Below are 19,479 nucleotides of genomic sequence, written 5' to 3'. Positions count from 1 at the left end.
AGGGTCCTGAGTTCTGGGTTTAGTCCCTTCTTGAACATATCCTGCTTCTTCTCGTCATCGTTCACTTCCTCTGGTGCATAGCGAGCCAGCTCCATAAACTGGTGTGTATACTCTTCCACCGACATACTCCCTTGTTGAAGTGCGCGGAATTCATCCGCCTTGCGCTTCAGGGTGGCCGAGGGAATATGATATCGACGGAATTCCTTCTCGAACTCCTTCCATGTGATGGTGGAGGCATCCTCGGCGGCGGCACAGTAGTTCTCCCACCAGGCTAAGGCAGTCCCGGTGAGTTGATGTGCTGCCAGAAGGACTTTATCTCGATCCTGGCACCCAAATGGCTCGAGCTTCCTCTGGATCACGCGGAGCCAATCATCTGCATCCAAAGGGGTTGCTGGATCCGGCAAAAGTGGGTGGCTTGGCCCTCAGAAAAGCTGTCAGCTTGTCATTAAAGGTCTGCTCTCGTGGCTGCCTGTTCACTAGAGCATTGGCCAGTGTCTCCAGTATGAGAGTCTGGTTATGGATTATTTGTGCCAGGTCCGTGAAGGGTGGTGGTGGTGGTGGTGGCAGCTGTGCATCATGATTTTCTCCTCTGCCCTGACTCACTTCTTGTTCTTCCTGAGGATGGTTTTGCCCGTTAGGACGTACTCCTGCATCAGCGGCTGCAGGGTCCCGGACGCGGGAGGCCCTCGTAACGCTTCGGGAAACCATCTGTAGAACAAGTGGGTTGAGACTAAGATTAGGTGATGTTTAAGTTGTTTAATACGTGTAACAAGGCAGAATCAACCTTCTGCCGAAAGGCACACACACAACAAGCACACAACAAGGCAAACAAGCAACTTTTACTAAAGCGAGGCAGGGTACAACACGGGGACACGACTAGAACGCGTACTACACGTCCGGGTATAGGTTCGTACTAGGGGTACAACTTAAACCGAAAGGGCTAGAGGGGTACAACACTAGGGTAGGGTCGGACATTCTACTCGCGGGGTGAGCCTTCTTCTGGGGCGGAGTGTGCGAGTAGTCCTTGCTCGCCGACCTCTAAGTTCCCGTTCTCTTGGGGTTGCGCAGTAGCTTCCCCTTCTCTAACAGCAGTAGACCCTTCGGGGTTCTCGGGTGGTGCTTGTGGGGTTATCCCGAGTGGCCCCCATCCTATGACGGGTGTCCCGAGTAGAACATGGTCTTCTTCGATGGCCGGAACTGGGGTCCCACTCCTGGTCCATTCTTGCATGCACCGGTCTCGGGCTTGTCTGAGGCTCTCCTGTGCAACTGCTTCACTGCTGATCGCGGCTGCGGCTCTTGCCTCGGCTTGGGCTGCTCGGACCTGTTGGAGCCTCACCGTGAGTTCAGCTTGCTCAGCACGATGGGTCTGCTCCCTCAGCAGGTGGGTTTGTTCATCGAAGAGCTGATCCAAAGCGGCTAGGTAGTTAGCCACTTGATACAGAGGGTCCTCTTCATGGCGGCGCCGTTCCAGGCTCCTCATGCGAGCTTCCCAAACGGGAGTTCTGATGGCCGGCGGGAAGAACCTCATTGGTGTGGGTGCTAGGTGTTCTTCGAAAATCCGGCACAGGTAACGGAGTGTCTTTCTGATGGCCAAGGGATAGGTGTCTTGGTGCCTAAATCTCGTAGCGGTTACTCGCCACGGCTGGATGTCGGGGTAGCGATCACTCCTGGTGATGACCAGGATCACCCTGCAGCGGAGGGTACCATGGTGCTCGTACTCTCTGCTGTAGTACCTTGGGCGTCCCGTAACGCCAAGGCTTTCCAGGGCGTTGATCAACAGACTGGGGAAGCCAGGTGCAGCTTGGCAGTCGCCCTGGGTCCATCCTTCCTCAGCCATCTGAAAACAAAGATAGGGTGAAAAACTTGCACAATTATTGGGGTACACCAAGGGAGTAGACGATATTTATTATTTCCACATGGTGGGGTACAAACTTCATGGATACACAATTATTAGAGCAGAGGGTCTAGCTGTAGGGGGCTACTCCTATCATGGGGACTCTTCCTCAATCCTAAGAGGGCGCTTCTTCAGTGGAAAGGTACTGATCCATCACGTCATCTTCGGTCTGAGTACCTTTATACCAGTGGGTTTCTTCGGGTTCTTCTTCTTCGGTCTGAGTACCTACATCCCAATGGGTTTCCATGGGTTCCTCTTCTTCTTCTTCCTCTATCCATCCACCTATTCCTCTGCAAGCCTCATATTCTTGCATTCGGGCTTGGAGAGCGGCCAGGGAATTCTCGGCGCGTGTGGCTCTTGCCTGTTGCTCTTCCTGTTCCGCCTCTTTTTATTCCATTTGGACTTGGAAGGCGGCTAGGGAATACTCGGCGTGTACGGTTCTCGTCCGTTGTTCATCCAGCTCCTGGGTTGCCTTTTCTGCTCTGTGGACTTGTTGCTTCAGTTGTGCTGCTTGCTCGCGGTAGAGCTCATCCAGTCCGGTGAGATAGATGGATAGGTGGGAGACCGTATCTTCTAGGTCTTCTTCCTCTCTCCCAAGTCCTCTCATCCGGGCAATCCATGTGCGTCCTCTCCCTTCACTTGGCGGGAAGAATCCCATAGGAGTCCGCTGGAGGTGATGCCTGTAGATCACGCGTAAATGTCGCAGGGCTTTACGGGCGGCTTTTCGATAGGTGTCCGGGAAGCGAAAACCAGTGGTGGAGATGAACCAAGGATCCACATCTGGGTAGCGGGTGGTTCTCGCCACGAAGATCATCAGGTCGCACCGAAGAGTGCCCTTGGAGTCATACTCCCGGTAGAGAAACTCTGGCGGGTCCACAACTCCGATGCGTTCCAGGCTGAGTAGTAACAACTTAGGAAGGCCGGGCTCTGCGAAACAGATTCCGCCGATCCATCCATTATCAGCCATCTGGAACAGGGCAAGAACCAGTGGTGAGTGTTTGTGTGAAAGAAAGACTAAGGAAAGAAAAGTCCTAGTGAAAAAGGGCCAGAAACAGGGTTTCGCTCCTAGGGTCACGTCCTACGGCCAACCTACGGCTCTGATACCACCTGAAGCGTCCCCTCATAAGAGAGAACTTAAATGTGATACAAACATCAGTCCCAGGAGGCTGATGCCACATTTATTACATCAGATGGTCCATTACCGTACAAACCTCCGAGGAGGACACTCGATACAGATAATGATAAAAAGTAACCATGCTACAACATAACACCAGACCGCAACCCACATGGGGTCTAGCTCGGGCTCAGAGTACTGCGTCAGCGAAAACATCTCGAACAGGGCCGGTTCCACAGGCAAGGTTGGGTGTAGAACGATAACCCTACTCAGCGTCGTCTGTTACGAAGTCTGGATCTTCTTCTGTAAAAAGTAAGAATGGGGTGAGTACAAACGTACTCAGCAAGTCCAACCACACCCACGGAGGGGGTTATATCAGAATAATATGCACAGGTAAATCAAGGGTAAGGTTACGGTTTAGTTTGCAGAAAGCTAAATTTTATGCAGAGGTTTATTTAGCAGAAAACATTTCAGAAACCAGTTTTTGTATTGAGTAACACGGAGTTCAAGTTTTAAACCGCTACCGGACTCCCCGTCCGTCGTAGCACATGGCACAACTGCCGGACACAATTCCAAAACAACTCACACCAGCCCATCCCAATAAAACACTAGTTATGTGACCACACCGTAACTCGCCCAATACCGTGGGCACGGCTATTCGAATAGCTTTTAACTCTGCAGAGGTGTGCAACTTTACCCACAAGCGGGTACCACAACCCGAGCACCGAAGTGTCGGTGTAGATCCCGACATAGCCATTACCCACCTTAGCTAAACCTGACTAGCCATCACGGGATGCACTAAGGGATCATCGACCGTTCACTTAGGTATAACCGGGCATAAGTCATTCGGGGCTTATCCCTTTTCCTTAGTCACCCATTGCTCTCAGCCCTCCTGATGGCTATCAAATTAACTAGGTGGATTTATGCTAAGCCGTTGCCCATTCAACGGTCAAGTGGTTTGCACGACAGTGGAGTTAGGTGAGATGACACACCAACTCGGTCCTTAGACACGACGAGATGGATATCTCCCTTCCTTGCCCTGCCACAATGGCACGAGCACACCAAATGGCAAATCCGTAGAAATGCCATCCATCCCGTCTGAACTTTCTTTACAAAAACACCACATTATCCCATCCCACATACGCACGCATTTTCTTTATAAAATAGAATCATGAGTAAAGCCCTAAGCGTCCTAATATCGATTAACGTCCAAGCAAAATCAGACATTAATCTAGGTGGTCAAGGAATGGTCATCACAAATCAAGGGGTGGCTATCCAACTGTGTTTTCATGCAAGCAAAATATATGCAATTTTATAAAGCAGGCCATTGGGATGTGTTTATAAAAACAAGGACAGAAACATGCATCAAAGGATGGGATTGAACTTGCCGTCTTCAAAGCCTTCCGGAATGTCCTGTCCTTCGGGCTCGGGGTCGCGGAATGGGTCCTCGTTCTCCTGCTCATAGTACTGCTCGTTGACGGGCTCTCCTTCATTCACTCCGCGGTCTACAGCGCATACAAACAAGCACACAATCAATACACAGGAAACAAAGATCTATCGTTGAGCTCGAAATGGGAACACATAAGATATGGGGTACAGAGTAATATTTTCATGTGTTTTCCTAATGGCATGGCTGAAACTAAGTTATGAGAGGCGTGGTAAAGTTTCGGGTTGATCAGAGTTCATTTAGTGCATAAAATAATAGGTTGTGTAAACGTCTAGAGGTCAAATAAGGGTCTAGGGACCTATTTGTAAATATTTTGGGGGAAACAGGGGCCTGTTTATAATTTGTGGAAAACTCTGCACTATCCTGGAAAGATCAAGGGTTTAATTAGAATCATGTTTATAGGGGTAAGGGTTTATTTTGGATTATATCATAAGGAGGGGCTTGGTTTGCAAAATGGCCAAAAAGGGTGGAGGGCTCTTTCTGGAATAGAAGAAAGTGGGGGGGGGGTTTGGCATAATTGCCATCTCCTTCCTCTCCCCACGCGGAACAGAGGAGAGGAGGGGAGCGGCGCTCGGCGCCGGCGATTCGGCGGCGTGGGGGCTCGGCGGCGGCTCGGGGTAGGGGGAAAAGGAAGAGGGAGCTGTGGGGAGTTGATTCCCTGCCTCACCTCGGGCGGGGGTGGCGCGTAGAGGCGGGGCGACGGGAGCAGGCGGCGGCGGCACTAGTGGCGTGCGGTGGCGGCGCTGGGAGCCTTGGGGAGGAGCAGGCTATAGCGGTCGGGGACGAGGGGCTTGAAGGCGACGCCGGGGCCTATTTATAGCGGCGGGGAGGCAGTAAGGAACATGGCACCATTTATGCCAGTTCGAGTGATTTTGGTGATCGAATGACAACACAACACTTGGACTAATATGATGGTTAAGATGATCATTCTCAGGCTTTTAGGTTCAAGTGATGACAAAGAGAAAGAAAAGATAAGCGTAGCAAGACCTGAAGGGCCGCCCCTACGGTCATCAGCACTGGAAGAAAGCTCTTCAGTCAGTAGCACCGGAAAAACCGACGCCAAAGTCATCGGTGCATCCAATGGTAGTCGGAAAAACCGACGCTATGGAATTTTGGTGCAGAAGGGAATCGAAGCCAAGTCAGCCTAGGCACCGGTTGAACCGACGGTTCAAAAAGGGGCATCGGTGCATTGGGCATCCTATGTTCCAGAGACGATGCAAGTCGTGCAAGAGACAAGTCTTCAGCACCGGTTGAACCGGTGAGGCATCGGTGCATACCATCGGTGTAATGACGTCAGCGCCCAGGAGAAGATCCTTAAGCACCGGATGAACCCGTGATGCATCGGTACAAAGCATCGGTTCAACCGGTGGCAACTGTGTCAGCTGTCAGAAGTTCAACGGCTACTTCGTGTTATGTGTGACCGGATGAACCGACGCTACCCCTGCCAGAGGCATCGGTTCTTCCGGTGATACGCAGATTTTCAGCTGACCGTTGGAGCAACGGCTACAAGACTTGGTGACCTATATATACGCCTCACCCCGGCCATTTGAAGCGTGCTGGAGTTGCTGGACATCCCACACACACCCAAGAACATCTCCAACCACCATAGAGCTTCATTGTACATCATATAGGCTTAAGCACACTTGTGAGAGTGCTTAGTGCTTGTAATATGGATTAGTTCTTGCGAGAGCTCCCTTGAGAGAAGTCTTGCTGCGGCAAGCAACTTGTGATCCGTCGTGTGACCCTCCGTCTTGGTGTGGAGTGGCAACGACACTTTGTGCGGGGGAAGAGGAGGCCCCCTCCTTGGTGGAGAAGCTCCGTAGTGGATTACGGCTGGGTGACCGAGAGAGACGGTGGCGGTGCACGAGACTCGGTGTCTTAGGGGCACTTGCCTTTGCTTGCCGACATCGCCTTGGTGGCGTAGTGCAAGACGGTGATCGGAAAAGCCTCGGTGTCCCGTGGACGTAGGCGTTTGTGCCGAACCACATTACATGACCGTGTCTACTCGGGAGTTTGCATCCCTCTTGCACTTACCTCTTTACTTACCGCATTACGTTTCCGCATTTACTCTATCTTGCGTACCTTTACTTTCTTAGTTAGTTTGATTAGGATTGGCTAGGTTGCAAGTCTTTTAGGGGTAAGTAGAGAGTAGCATAGATAAACCTTAGTCATAACTAGCATGTATAGGACGTGTTAGGTTTATCTTATGCAAGTAGTTTGAGCCCTAGCTTAAAAAGCGATTAGCGACCATATTCACCCCCTCCCCCTCTAGGGTCGGACACCCCGGTGATCCTTACAGAGGCCGAGCGTGGCGGTGGCGGGTAGGTGTGGCCGGTGGCCGGTCTGGCGAGTTCAGCGGGGCGCCTTAATGGCGTTCCGACCGCTTGCGGCCGTCGTGGAGCGGCGCACGCGGCGAGGCGGGACGAGATGCGTCGGGCAGGCTTGGCGGGCGGGCCCGCGGCGCTGGGTGAGCATAGGGCGGCCGGCGGCGAGGCAGGGCGTCAACGGCGGGCGGCCCGGGCACGCGCACGTGGCATGGCAGGGTGCTCAGCGGCGTGCGGCGCGGCGTGCTGTGGCAGGCTCGTGTGCGCGCACGTGCGTGCGCGCGTGGCGACGTCGCGCCTTGGCGTCGTGCGCGTGTGCCATGGCGCGAGCAGCGGCGGTGCTCGGTGCGCGGCGCGGCGCGCGGGCAGGGGCGGCGAGCGGGCAGGGGCGGCGAGCGGCGCGGGGGAGGCACGTGGGCGCCGGGCGAGTGGGTCCGGGCGGCGTGGTGCGGCCGACGCGGGCAGGCGCGAGCGCGGCCGGGCAGCCGTGGCGTGGCGTGGACGCGCGCGCGGGAGCAGAGGGCCGGCCGAGCCGTGCGCGCTCGGGGAGGAAGAAGAGAGAGGGAAAAGAGGAGAAAAAGAAAAAGGAGAAAAGAAAATGGAAAAAAAAAGAGAAAAGAAAGAAAAAAGGAGGGAGAGAGAAGAAAAAGGAAGAGAGAGGGGGCGGGATTCGCGGCGCCAACCGCGGCCGGTCGCGCACGCGCGCCGGTCGCGCATGACGCGCGGGACGAGGGCCAATAAAGCAGATGTGACAGCGGGAGATTCAGTTCTCGAGCTCGGTTCTCCGGGCTATCGGGAGATCAGGGAAATTCCCGAAAATTTAGGGTTAGGGCTTTAAGGAGGGGTCGAGCTCGACGATGAGAAACGGCTTTAGCGCACGATTTAATTTAGTGAGTTTTCAGGATGTTACAGTATGGCATCGTTTTTTTTAAGTTTGCAAAAAAAAAAGCTCAAAAAACTACTTACAACTCAGAAGACAAATATAAGAACTCAAATATTGTTTTCTATGGGTGCCTGATGGATTAGAAATTCTGAATTGCCAAGAGGTTTTGTGACGTTCTCCTATTTTGTTGATTATGGACAAATAGATTGTCCAAGATATCATTATGGAGAATAAGTTGTCACATGCTTAAAAAGCTGACTAAACTTTTTGGGATAGCAAAGGTATGTGAAAAAGATGATCCTAGCTGAAATATATACTTGCTTGCATAAAATTCATATAGAGTCGGCGCTTGACTACAACATTAATTGCACAACCTCTCACACTATATTTTTCTTGTCTGCCATGTCAGATACAATTCGAAGTTCAAGCATAATAAAGATCGTTGTAGCTAATTTGGTGGCAACTTTTAATCCAAGTACGTCGTTAGAAATAAGCTGGGCGGAACAAGCGAGTTGCCTTATCAGGCTTTTACGCCAAACAAAAAGAACAGGAAAAGATTGAATTGCAGATGTGAGCTAGAAAAATTCAGTTTACCAACACACTCCCTGTTTGGTTTGCGCTACGATAGGGACTGTAGCAGCTTTGACCGCTAATTAAGAATATTAAATAAAGTCAGTTTACAAAACCAACTCCAGAACCCCTACGCTAGGAACCCTGAAGAATCTAATGAGACCTTTGACCGCACGATTAGAGCATTATACTGTAGCATCACTGTAGCCAATCATGGATTAATTACCGTCATTAGATTCATCGCGCAAAGTTATACCCATCTTTAAAAAGATTTTGCAAATAAACTTCGTTTAGTACTCCATGCATGCAATATTTCTTTTCTAGCGCAAATTGCGCCAGGAAGCCAAGGCCCTGTTTAGTTCGCGAAAATGTTTGGGTTTTGACACTGTAGCACTTTCGTTGTTTTTTGACAAATAATATCTAATCATGGACTAATTAGGCTTAAAAAATTTATCTCGTGCTAATCAGTTAGACTGTGTAATTAGTTAATTTTTTCAAATGTATTTAATGCTCCATGTATGCATGTGTTCCAACATTCGATATCACGGTATTGTAAAAAAAATTTAGGAACTAAACAGGGCCCAAACAAGGCGTCTATCACACGCCGAGAATGGTAACATGGAATCCGGTCAACTCACATCAAAAGCACCAAAATCTCTCTCTCTCAGGCCAAAGCGAAGCCATACCCACACGTACAAGCCCGGATCCATCCAAGCGTCAGCCTCCCTGACCTCTCTCCATCCACTTGAGCAGCCGTGAGCAGGGTTCACCAAACCGGCCGGAACCGGCCCGGTTACCGCGGTTACCGGTCTAACCGGCCCGGACCGGTTCCGGTCGGTTTTAAACCGGCCCAAATTCAAATTTTAAATTTGAATTTTAAAAATTGAAAAAATCCCAAAAAAATCTTAAAAACTTCAAGTTGCGACGAATTTAATGATGTCAAATTTTTTCAAATATTCGTTCATTTAGTATACTTTAAGAGCATTTGAAGTTAAACAAAAAAACGTGCATACAAAAGTATACAAATACAATGTAAAAGTAGTACAAAAAAGAAGTTGGAGGGTTCATTTAGGCTAAAACATGTTATACAAACATTCATTTAGTATACTTTGCGGATATTTGAATTTAAACAAAAAAAGAAAAAAATTGAATTTAGCGGGTTACCGGTCAAACCGATCGGTAACCGGTCAAACCGGACCGGTAAACCGGTCTAACCGGCCGGTTAGCCGTTCGAAACCGGTATAACTGCGGGTTTTGAATTCAAATTTGAGCTTGACCGGTTTTTACCGGTAACCGGTCAAACCGAACCGGTTAGCCGGAACCGGACGTCGGCGGTTGAGTTCAAACGGTCGGATAAAAAAACCCTGGCCGTGAGCGAACACGTGAGCACACAGGCACGCGGCTTGATGAGAGCCCCGTCATCCGCGTAACGGACGAGGCGGCCACGCAGCGCGGGGGGGGGGGGGGGGGGGGGGGGGGGGGGGGCACAGCACGGCGGCAAGCATCCTCCGTTTGCGCGCCAGCACCGAACTGCCCGGTTCTGCCGCCTCTGTCCGCGAGGCCAGGTGGGGGGAGGCCGGAGGAGGGGGAGGGGGTAGAGAGAGATTGCCAATGCTGCGCTGCGCGCGCCCCGGAGCAGAGCGAGTGGCCTGCCTGCCATTACTGTTCGGTGCGGTGAGGTAGGGAGGGATAAGGAGGGAGGGAGGGAGGCAGCTGCTGGCGGCGCGCGGCGTCTCCGATGGGGAAGGGATAAGGGAAGGCCGATGGCCGCATCGCCGCCGTTTCTCCCTCGCCGCGGTTAGTATCTCGTCGATCCCTGCTGGACAATGCGGTTCGCCGCGTGTTCCGTGCTGATCTTCTTTGTGGGTGGGTTACTGGATTGGGGAGATGCTGCTGCGGCGGTCTAATCTCTGAGTTCGTCGGTTGGAGGATCGATCCGTTGGCCTTGCAGGCAGCGAGGTTCCTCAAATGTTACTTTTTTGAAGAATGTAATAAATGTTGGGTAGAGATCTTGCTGCATGTTGAGGTTGGTCTGTTCTGGTGGATTTTTGGACTCCCACTCAGTGTGTTTTTTTTTATCGAATAAACTGTGTGTGTTTTGGCCCCTTGGAGCACATTTTGACCTGGTTCCTTTGTTTGGTTGGCCTGTTTCCCCTGCATCGAAACATCATTGCTTTCATTGATAGAACGACCCTCTGTTCCAGGTCATGGTGATTTTAGACAAAAGTTTACTGCTCCACAATCAATGGATTTGATGTTCAATGCCTCAATGGGTCTGCGGGTTCGGTGTTTGGTAGCTTTGTTGTTTTTTCTTTTATATCCTTGCTAGGAGACTGACGCTCTCTATTTTTTTTCCCCATCTTGCTTCCATAGGTTGATAGATTTGGTACTCTTTGGAACTGCAGCTATTTGTGGTGCTTCAAGCTTTATGTCCTCCATCTTTTTAGGAAACTTATGCCCTGCATTTGTCGAGTGTTGAGTTTGGATATCAGATGGCCACTCTTGCTGGCGAAGTGCCATGGAATCTTTCAAAAATAATGATAGTGACTAATTATTCTGGTGAATGCTTGGCCACCCATTGGTTGTTTTCGTGGTCAGTTGGCGGCCTCGGTGATGTTGTTCTTCATGTAGGTTCATCTGTGTTAGGTTGTTTCGTGGGTCTTGGCGGGTTGGTGAGGTCTTCTGCTCTGTGGTCGTCGTTCTGCTAGTGCTGTGGCTGTTTGTTTTCGTTGGCCTCTTTTCAATTTTTTCTCTGTTGTTACTCCTTTGTGTGCTTGTGCCGGTCAACTCCTGTTTGGCTAGCATCAAGTTATGTTTGTAATCTGCTTCCCTCTTAATGAAATACGTGCTAAGGCATGTTCGCGAAAAAAGTTTGCATTGCATGCTTTGGTTGAGTCCATTTCTGTCTGCTTTAGTTGTGTTGCAACTATCAGGCTGAATCTTGCAAGCTTCTTTGGTTTGACTGTGCTCTAGTTTCCCATATTTTCGGTCAGTCTTGTAAGCTGATGTATGACCGAATGTGTATCACAATGCAAATTTTTATTGCTTTTCTCTATTTGGCTGTACCATGCTTGCCCGCGTCTTGCTTCTACCGTGCTTTTAATTTAGGATGTTTACTGCACTGCAGAATAGCTAATCGTGTTCAAAGCAACCGAGCTGGCTGTTAATCAACAAGATGGACGGGAAAGACTTGTTTGTGGAGATAGGGATGAAGGAGGAGGACATTGCCACAATGCTATTTGGGAAGAAAGTTGCTGAGCTGGCAGAAGACGCATTTGATGGTTCCAAGGAAGAAAGACAGATCTTTGAGGGTGTTTTCTGGATAACAGGCCTTGATGGATTAACTAATCATCATCATGAAGGCCCTGGACATATTGCAGATCCAGGCAACCCAGTGACAGGGTCTAGCACACCATCAAGTTCTGCCTCCAATCACAAGATGGCACACTGTCGCATAGTTGAGTCCTTCACTGCTGGTAACTTATCAAGCTACCGTGTCTTCTGTTTTGCTGCTGATCAGCAGGAGCGCCGAGCAATGCCTTCTCCTTATGCTGGACCTTCTGAGCTTGTGGTGCAGTGGACGCCGCCTCCCCCTGATCGAGTGTACACGCGTAGGGCGGTGACTCGCAGGAGCGAGAGAGCAAGAATTTGCAGTGCTATGGATTTGGAGGGCATTGATATTTGCAATTCTGGCCGCCAGAGAGATGGCCGTGGCTATGGAAAGCTTTGGAATCATCTCCGTCTGCACGCACATCTTCTGATGGTGGATGCTGGGTGGAAGGTCGAGGGCAAGAAAAGGGGTGGCAAGAGTAAGGTTGACCACATCTATGTGGCGCCGGACAAACTGACACAACTGTTTTCTCTTCCCAGGGCATGGAAATGCTTTGGTCAATGGTTGCTTACGACTACACCCTGCACTGACGGAAATGAGTCAAATGACTATGGAAAGGAATGGTTGAACATGCATGACTTTTTGTATGATTTGAAGAACACACTGCTGTGCTTACAATATGAGGTCCAGCGTCCGAAGCAATCATTATCTTTCCTCCACCAGTGGTGGCTCCTTGACCCTTTCATGGCTGTAGTTTGCATTGATAAGAAGATTAGAGCTCTGAAAAGTGGAGAGGCACTGAAAGCTATGAACAGCAGTGTAACTTTCCTCAGTCACAGCGAGCGTAAATTGTTGAGTGCCAAGAATGAAAGCAGGCCACCTGGGTCATGCAAAAAGAGTCTTCTGCCATTTTTTCTCTCTGAAACTGATGATCAGCCTCAGCCTGATAAGGAAGGAAGTTCTTCGCTCAATGAACAATCTTCTATATTTTTTTCAAACAATCCAAGAGAATATGAAGCCAATCAACAATCACAGCGCATCTCAGAAACAAATGGACGAGGCATAAGAAGCACAGCTCATCGCATAGTGATGGGTCTCCATGATGCAACAACTTTTCTTGGCTCAAGACAAAATTGTTTGAGCAAGAAAAAGAAATTTCCGTGCATCAAGTCTAAAGTGGAGCAGCAAGCTGAGGATAAGTCTGATCCATTGTACTTCCCACCAGCATTACAACACCTGGCTAACAATGTTCAAATAGAAGATCTGAATTCTCATCGCTATGAAACCGTGGAAGTTCCCTACGTGGCCAATTCTGCAGGTACTTCAGAGGAGATGCTCCTAGGAGAGAACTTACTGTTTTCCCCTGAGGTTGACGAGATGCTACTTGGAATTACAGATGATACCAACAATGAACAGCATGATGCTGCAGTATCCTCTGAGCCCCAAGTGGCAGATAAAGATGCCAAGAATGGACCTTCTGGTGCATCATCACTACCATTAGAGAAAAGTGATTACATGGGATCTAAAGAAGATTGTATTGACAATGGCTGTCCTGATGCTGCGGTTGTCTCTCAATGTCAAATGGCAGATAAAGATGCAGGAGATAGACCTTCAGGTGTATTATCGCTACAATCAGAAAAGGATACAGACTTGGGAGCTAATAGTACGAGCTTGGAAGATCCAACAAAAACAAAACAGTTACCATCTGAAGCTAGTGGCAATGCTTTGATGATCGCAGAGCCGCAAGTGTTGTTTGTGTCGCCTCATGATGGGACTCTTTCTTTTATGAACAATAGTATGAACAGCCAAGAGATGTTGAGCTTCCTGAATGCTTCCCATGACACCATGGGTACTCAGTCATCAGTTTATAAGGCAAGCTTGATTCAGGGTTTCTTATACCTTGACAGTCAAGGTTCTCCGATTTGTTGGACAGTAACAAACCCAGAACCTCATAGGCAGTTGATCTGTGCTGCTGATGTGGAGCCAAGCTCGAAGTTGTCAAAACACTGTGGTGAAATGAATTTGGAGAAAGAGGCATCAGCATATGAACATAAAAAAATATTGGAATCTGGCTCAAGTATGAAAGGGAAAAAAAGGCATGATAAGATTGCAGATATCCAAGACAATGTCAGTAGAAAAAAACATAAAGTGAATGATGCTCCATTAAGCAATTGCATAAGTCAGTATATGGATGATGTAACTGACAACCCTGGTGATCCTGTAGTTCTTGGTGAGGAAAAACAGATAGTTACAGCAATCATTAATGAAGTTCCTTCGAATTTAGAGCCCAAGAATAAGGATGACAAGGATCAAGATGAACAAAGCATTGAACATTTAAAACACTCCATGTCAGAAGAACCACTCAAAAAGGATAACAAAAGGCAAAAGAATACAAGGTCTCGCACATGCAAGTTTGATGATGACGATCTTCTGATGACAGCTGTAATACATAAGTTGACTGCACGTTACAGGAATTGTTTTCATCGAAGGCTCACAAATAAAGTTGGTTTCAGGCGTCTTCCAAGATACCGCTGGGAGAGGGAAGGGGAAGGTAGCAGGAAGAAGTTGCATGGAGGAACAAGAACAGTGTTGAACAAGTTACTTGAAATGGGTATTTTTGCTAAAGTGAACATTCTTCAATATCGAGAGCCCGGAGGCAAAAATGTGTTAAAGGATGGGAATATAACTAGTAATGGCATTCGATGCCGGTGCTGTGGCACCACATTTACAATGTCCAAGTTTAAGTGTCATGCAGGTCTCAGGCAAGAAATCCCATCCCTGAATCTTTCCTTGGGTACAGGTAAATCATACAGTCTTTGTCAGCTTCAAGCATGGTCTATAGAGCAAAAGGTCAGGAAAGAGCGTGCAAGAGATACTATGTCACTTCAAGGAGATCAAAATGATGATATCTGTGGATCATGTGGTGACGCTGGTGAACTGATATGCTGCGACAACTGTCCTGCTAGTTACCATCAAGCTTGCTTGCCTTGTCAGGTTTGTTATGCTGATGTCACCTTTTTTTCTGGTTAGCTAAATTATCGAATTGTCCATATGCTGGGATAATAAATGAACTAACTAATGAGTAGTAGGAGTAATAATAGTTATATTTATTCTGGATCCATGCCTGCACTTGAAATGATGCTTCAGAGATTGCTATTTCTTTGCTGTAATTTAGGAAAAATTAACGAATGGCATAGTACATCCCACACATGTCTACTTTACTAATTACTACCAAGCTGACCCTGGGGAAGTCATGGAAAAAATAAGTCACTACTCACTTCTACTTTTGTTTATCATGGCTCTGAGTTACGATGGTTGTGTCAAATATTTACTTCAGTTACATCCTGGATGGTTTCTTTGGAAAATTCCATCCTGAATATGACAGCCTCTATAGCATGTAGGTCCCTTCTCATTTCACATCTGCATCACAGAACTACTGTTTCAGCATTCATAGCAGAGTTCACGTTATCGATCCATTTATTTCTGTAACCGCAGGATAATAAGCAGGCATGTCATAATTGTTACTGACCTCTCCAACTGTACCCTACCTTTTCCTTCAGGATATCCCAGAAGGCAACTGGTACTGCTCTAGCTGCCTTTGTGACATTTGTGGGGAAGTGATCAATTCGAAGGAGCTAAGGACTTCAGTCCCTGCTTTAGAATGTTTACAGTGTGAATCTCAATGTAATGTCACATGTCACACTCTGCATCTTCATTGCCATCTTAAATCTCTTGCTTGTCCGTAAGATTGTTCTCGAACCATCCATATTGTATCTCTATATCCTGTAGTGTAGTGGTAAGCTTCCAAAATTGAGGAAGATACCAACCAGGGTTCAAATCCTGGTGGCAGCAAAAACAACAACAAAAAAAAAACTTGCAGGCAACCCGAAAAAATAGTGGTAGGGCGCTGGCTTGTGGCACCTGTGGTTGGTCTGGGCCCTCCTGTCAGGGGGTAGTTGCAGTGGTCGAATCCAGTGGGTCATGGTTGGCCAATTTACGGTGCAGCACTATAGGGTGCAGCCGGGGTTCAGGGGTTTTCTCCGCCGGCTTGGCTGAGATTTCTTTCTTAGTGAAATGCCATGGGGGGCGGTCTTACCCCGCCATTCGAGGTTTCTTTTATCTCCATATCCAATATTTATGCACAACTGTTTTTTTTATAATAGGACATTAATCATGGATTGTTGAGTCTAACTCGGATGAAGCTAGGCTTGATTATCGGGATCAGCTGAAACCGATTAAACTCTGATAGTCCCACAGAAACTACTGTTTATGTGCATTGATGACCCCAGCATGCAAAGAGCAGTGACCCCGGTGGCCTTGTTTTCTAGCTCCTCCCCTGGTCTAGCTTTAAAACACAGGCGCATTGCTTTTGAGTCATGCTTTCCTGTTTCTATGATTTTTTTGTCTGAATGCAAATTGTCTGGTTATATAATATGGCAACAATTACTTAACTTGAGTAGTAGTTTTTTTTTTTGTAGAAATACAGTTTATGTGAAATGATTACCTTATAACATTTATAATTTGCACTTGAGTTGTACAACCAAACTTTGTTTATCACAGTTATGGTTCTTGTAATAAACCAAGCTCAGAAAATTATTCCAATATTTGAACTTTTTGGCGAATTAGATTCGATATATAGTTTATATTTATATTTTGTTGATCATTTGAAATCATTTTATTTCCTTCAGATCATGCAAAATGCGTAGCTGGCAAGGTTTTATGCAATGACAAAAGTGGACCTGATAGATTTCTTTGTGGAAGAAGATGCCAGCAGGTATATTTCAAAAGGACTTTACCTGTTCTTTAACATCCACTAGCTGCATGGTTACCAAAGATGGTAGGATGTTTACTTGAATGAGACTGACTTTGTTCTGGTACTGTCAGATTTATACGACCTTTCATTGTCGTGTTGGAGTGCCTGACCATATGGATGATGGTTTTTCATGCACCATTCTTCATAATAATGGTGATCAAAAGGTTCGTACAGCTGCGGAGATTGCTCTCATGGCTGAATGCAACATGAAACTAATGATTGCTTTGAGCATTATGGAAGAATGCTTCCTGCCTATCTTAGATCCAAGGACAGGAATAGACATTATTCCTTCTATACTATATAACTGGAGGTGAGACAGCCTTTCCTTCTCTCTTTTGAATCAGTTGTGCTTAACTGACACGCTTAGTTGCTTACTGAATGTTTGCTTGATCTTGTTGTTTTAATTTTTTAAAATTTAACTTATGCCACCTATTATCACCATTTACACGGTAATATTTCTTTGATAGGTCTGATTTTGTACATTTGGATCACAAGGGATTCTATACTGTTGTCTTGGAAAATGATGACACCATCATATCTGTGGCATCCATCAGGTACCATGTGAAAAGAAGCCTGAATTTTTTATGAGTATAAAGTCGAATAGTAAACTAATAGAAATGGACATCTGGGGTTAACGTAGATGTCGCTGCAGGTTACATGGTGCTATTGTAGCAGAGATGCCCCTAGTAGCTACTTGTACAGAGAATCGTCAACAGGGAATGTGCAGGCGCCTTATGGATTACATTGAGGAGGTATGGACATTAGTTGCAGACCCTGGTATTTCAGTTGCCTGTCTGGATTTTTTTAATAAAAATGCAGTGCCAAAAAAATATCATTTCAGATCCAATGCTTACCCTTCCCAATTACCTGAATGTTTGTATGTATCTCATGTTCCATTGATTTCCTGTCTAGCTATCTGCAGTGCATTGTTTTATTTGTCGGTCTAAAGCCTTTGGATAATAAAAATTGACAATAGATGTCTTATGACTATGAGTAAATGGATTCGGACCACCTTTCCCCCTTTACGGTGTGTATTAGTACTCATCTAGGAGATTCAGAACATTTTAGTGATTTATCGAACAGTGATGATAATATTCTCTATCTTCTATCCTTCATTTCTGCACCACATAGAATTTAAGTTGTTACTCTAAGAAACTTGACCTAAACAATATGATTTTGGGCAGATGCTGAAATCCCTGAAGGTGGAGATGCTACTTCTATCAGCAATACCGCACCTAGTGGAGACATGGACATCGGCATTCAGGTTCAGAGAGATAGACGGCTCGGATAAGAAGCGGCTGAGTAAGGTCAGGCTGGCCTCGGTTCCGGGCACAGTCCTGCTGAAGAAAGACCTGTGTGAACGTGCAGGCACCCACGCTGGTGAGCCGCCCAACCCTAAACCCTTCAAAGTTTACTCACGCGTGCCAAGAAACCGCACCGGTCTGAATGTGCTGTGCCGACCATAAGATGACGCAGTGGACGGCATGGGGTGCCTCTCGTTCTGCGCTCGCTCGCCGCCGTCTCCTGCCGCCGCCGCTGTCGCTGAGAAGCAAGATTGGTCTCCTGAAGTTTCTGCGCCAGTTTGTGTAATGCAAAGTCTCGTTGACAAGCTAAGTGTTGTGAAGATCGCTTCGCGCTCTGCGACCGCGAGCCCTCCTCCGTCGGACGGTGGTGTTTGTAGCGAACGAAGTAGCTCCGGCGAGCGTTCTGTAAATATTGCCGCCGCCGCCGGCGGCCGCCGGCCGGAGGATGTTGTTACCGTGGCCTTTGCCGGGCCGGGCCCTAAACCTGTATGGGAAAAGTAGACTGTGTTGGCAGTTGTGTTGTGTTTGTAGCGAACTTTAGCTCCCTTGAACTGAAGTTTCAGCGCTTCTCAGCCATTGCGCTGGCAGCCGCCGTACATGCTGTTTTTTTTCCCTTCGCGGCTCTAGTAGATCAGAAAGAACCTGCTGCTTATCTTCCCGCGGTCGGTCCGGATCCCGCCGACGTGGATCGGACGGCCGGCGACGCCCAAACGTGGCGGCGCGTGGTGGCTGATCGATGGGTGGCCGCCGGCGTGCTTGGTCGCGCGACACGCACGGGCCCTGACGACACGACTTAGTTTTACAGGAGCGAGCAGCTGCTCGGTCGATGGTGTCGACACGGTGTTGGCCTGCTGTTGCCGCCCATCAGTCCATGACCCGTTCCTTTCTTGTCGCAGAGACTTTAGCGGGCGTAGGAAAACTGGGTTTCTTCCCCCAACATGTACAGCTGCTTGTCAAGGGATAGTTAGTTTATGGCCCTAAAAAAAGGGCTAGTAGTAGTTTATGTGGCGAACCAAAAGTCAACCGGTGCGCGCATTCAGTCCTGACTGAGCTCGCGCCACATGCGAGAGGCTTCCGTGCTTGCGAATTTAAAGTAGTTAGCGCGCAGGAGGCCATCAGGCATTGGTTCACAGTAGGAACTCCTTAGTGCACACAAATCGAGAAAGAAATTTCACATATATGGAGTATTAAATAAAATTTATTTGTAATTTTTTTAGAGATGGGTATAATTTTTCACGACGAATCTAATGACGATAATTAATTGATAATTGGCTACAGTGATGCTACAGTAACTATTCTCTAATCACGCAGTCAAAAGTCTCATTAAATTCTTCAAGATTTCTAGTGCAAGTGTTCTAGAATTGGTTTTATAAATTGATTTTATTTAATATTATAATTAGTAGTCAAAGTTTCCTAGTACTCCGTAGCTACGAAAAGAAAAGGACCCAGGTTCACGCCTCGCCAACGTACGATCGGATCGCGACGGGATCCGTACCACTTGGGTTGGGCTGCTGGCCAGGGATTGATGGACACTCTAGCTCGTGCAGATTTTTTCACTTTGGCCTTGTTTAGTTCTTTACATGTAAACGTAAAAACGTCGTAAACACATTATTTTACAACAGAATCTTGCTAATTTGAAGTACTAAATGAAGTCTATTTACAAAACTTTTTGCATGGATGGGCTGTAAATCGCGAGACGAATCTAATGAGCCTACTTAATCCATGGTTTGCAACAGTGATGCTACAGTAACAATCCGCTAATTATTGATTAAACATGAATTAATTAGCATCGTTAGATT

The 19,479-nt window shown here is 47.6% G+C and overlaps 1 protein-coding gene across 3 annotated transcripts; it reads left to right on the top strand.

Annotated features, from left to right (window-relative positions):
- The first annotated feature begins 9,730 nt into the window (after positions 1-9,730).
- On the top strand, positions 9,731-18,289 carry LOC120641022. Of its 3 annotated transcripts, none has more exons than XM_039916978.1 (9): positions 9,731-10,029; positions 11,360-14,557; positions 15,124-15,247; positions 16,252-16,337; positions 16,448-16,686; positions 16,844-16,930; positions 17,029-17,128; positions 17,561-17,756; positions 17,844-18,289. In XM_039916978.1, exons 2-9 carry the CDS (start codon positions 11,408-11,410, stop codon positions 18,179-18,181), a joined length of 4,320 nt encoding a protein of 1,439 aa, XP_039772912.1. In that variant the 5' UTR covers positions 9,731-10,029; positions 11,360-11,407; the 3' UTR covers positions 18,182-18,289. The 3 variants fall into 3 exon arrangements, with proteins under 3 accessions (XP_039772912.1, XP_039772911.1, XP_039772910.1); XM_039916977.1 differs by having other exon boundaries at positions 17,017-17,128; positions 17,853-18,289; XM_039916976.1 differs by having other exon boundaries at positions 17,017-17,128.
- Positions 18,290-19,479: the final 1,190 nt, after the last annotated feature.

Source organism: Panicum virgatum, chromosome 7K, assembly GCF_016808335.1.
Source record: "Panicum virgatum strain AP13 chromosome 7K, P.virgatum_v5, whole genome shotgun sequence".
Classification (NCBI taxonomy): Eukaryota; Viridiplantae; Streptophyta; class Magnoliopsida; order Poales; family Poaceae; genus Panicum; species Panicum virgatum.
The sequence above is the reverse complement of the archived record's forward strand: the minus strand, read 5'-3'. Positions and strand labels throughout refer to the sequence as shown.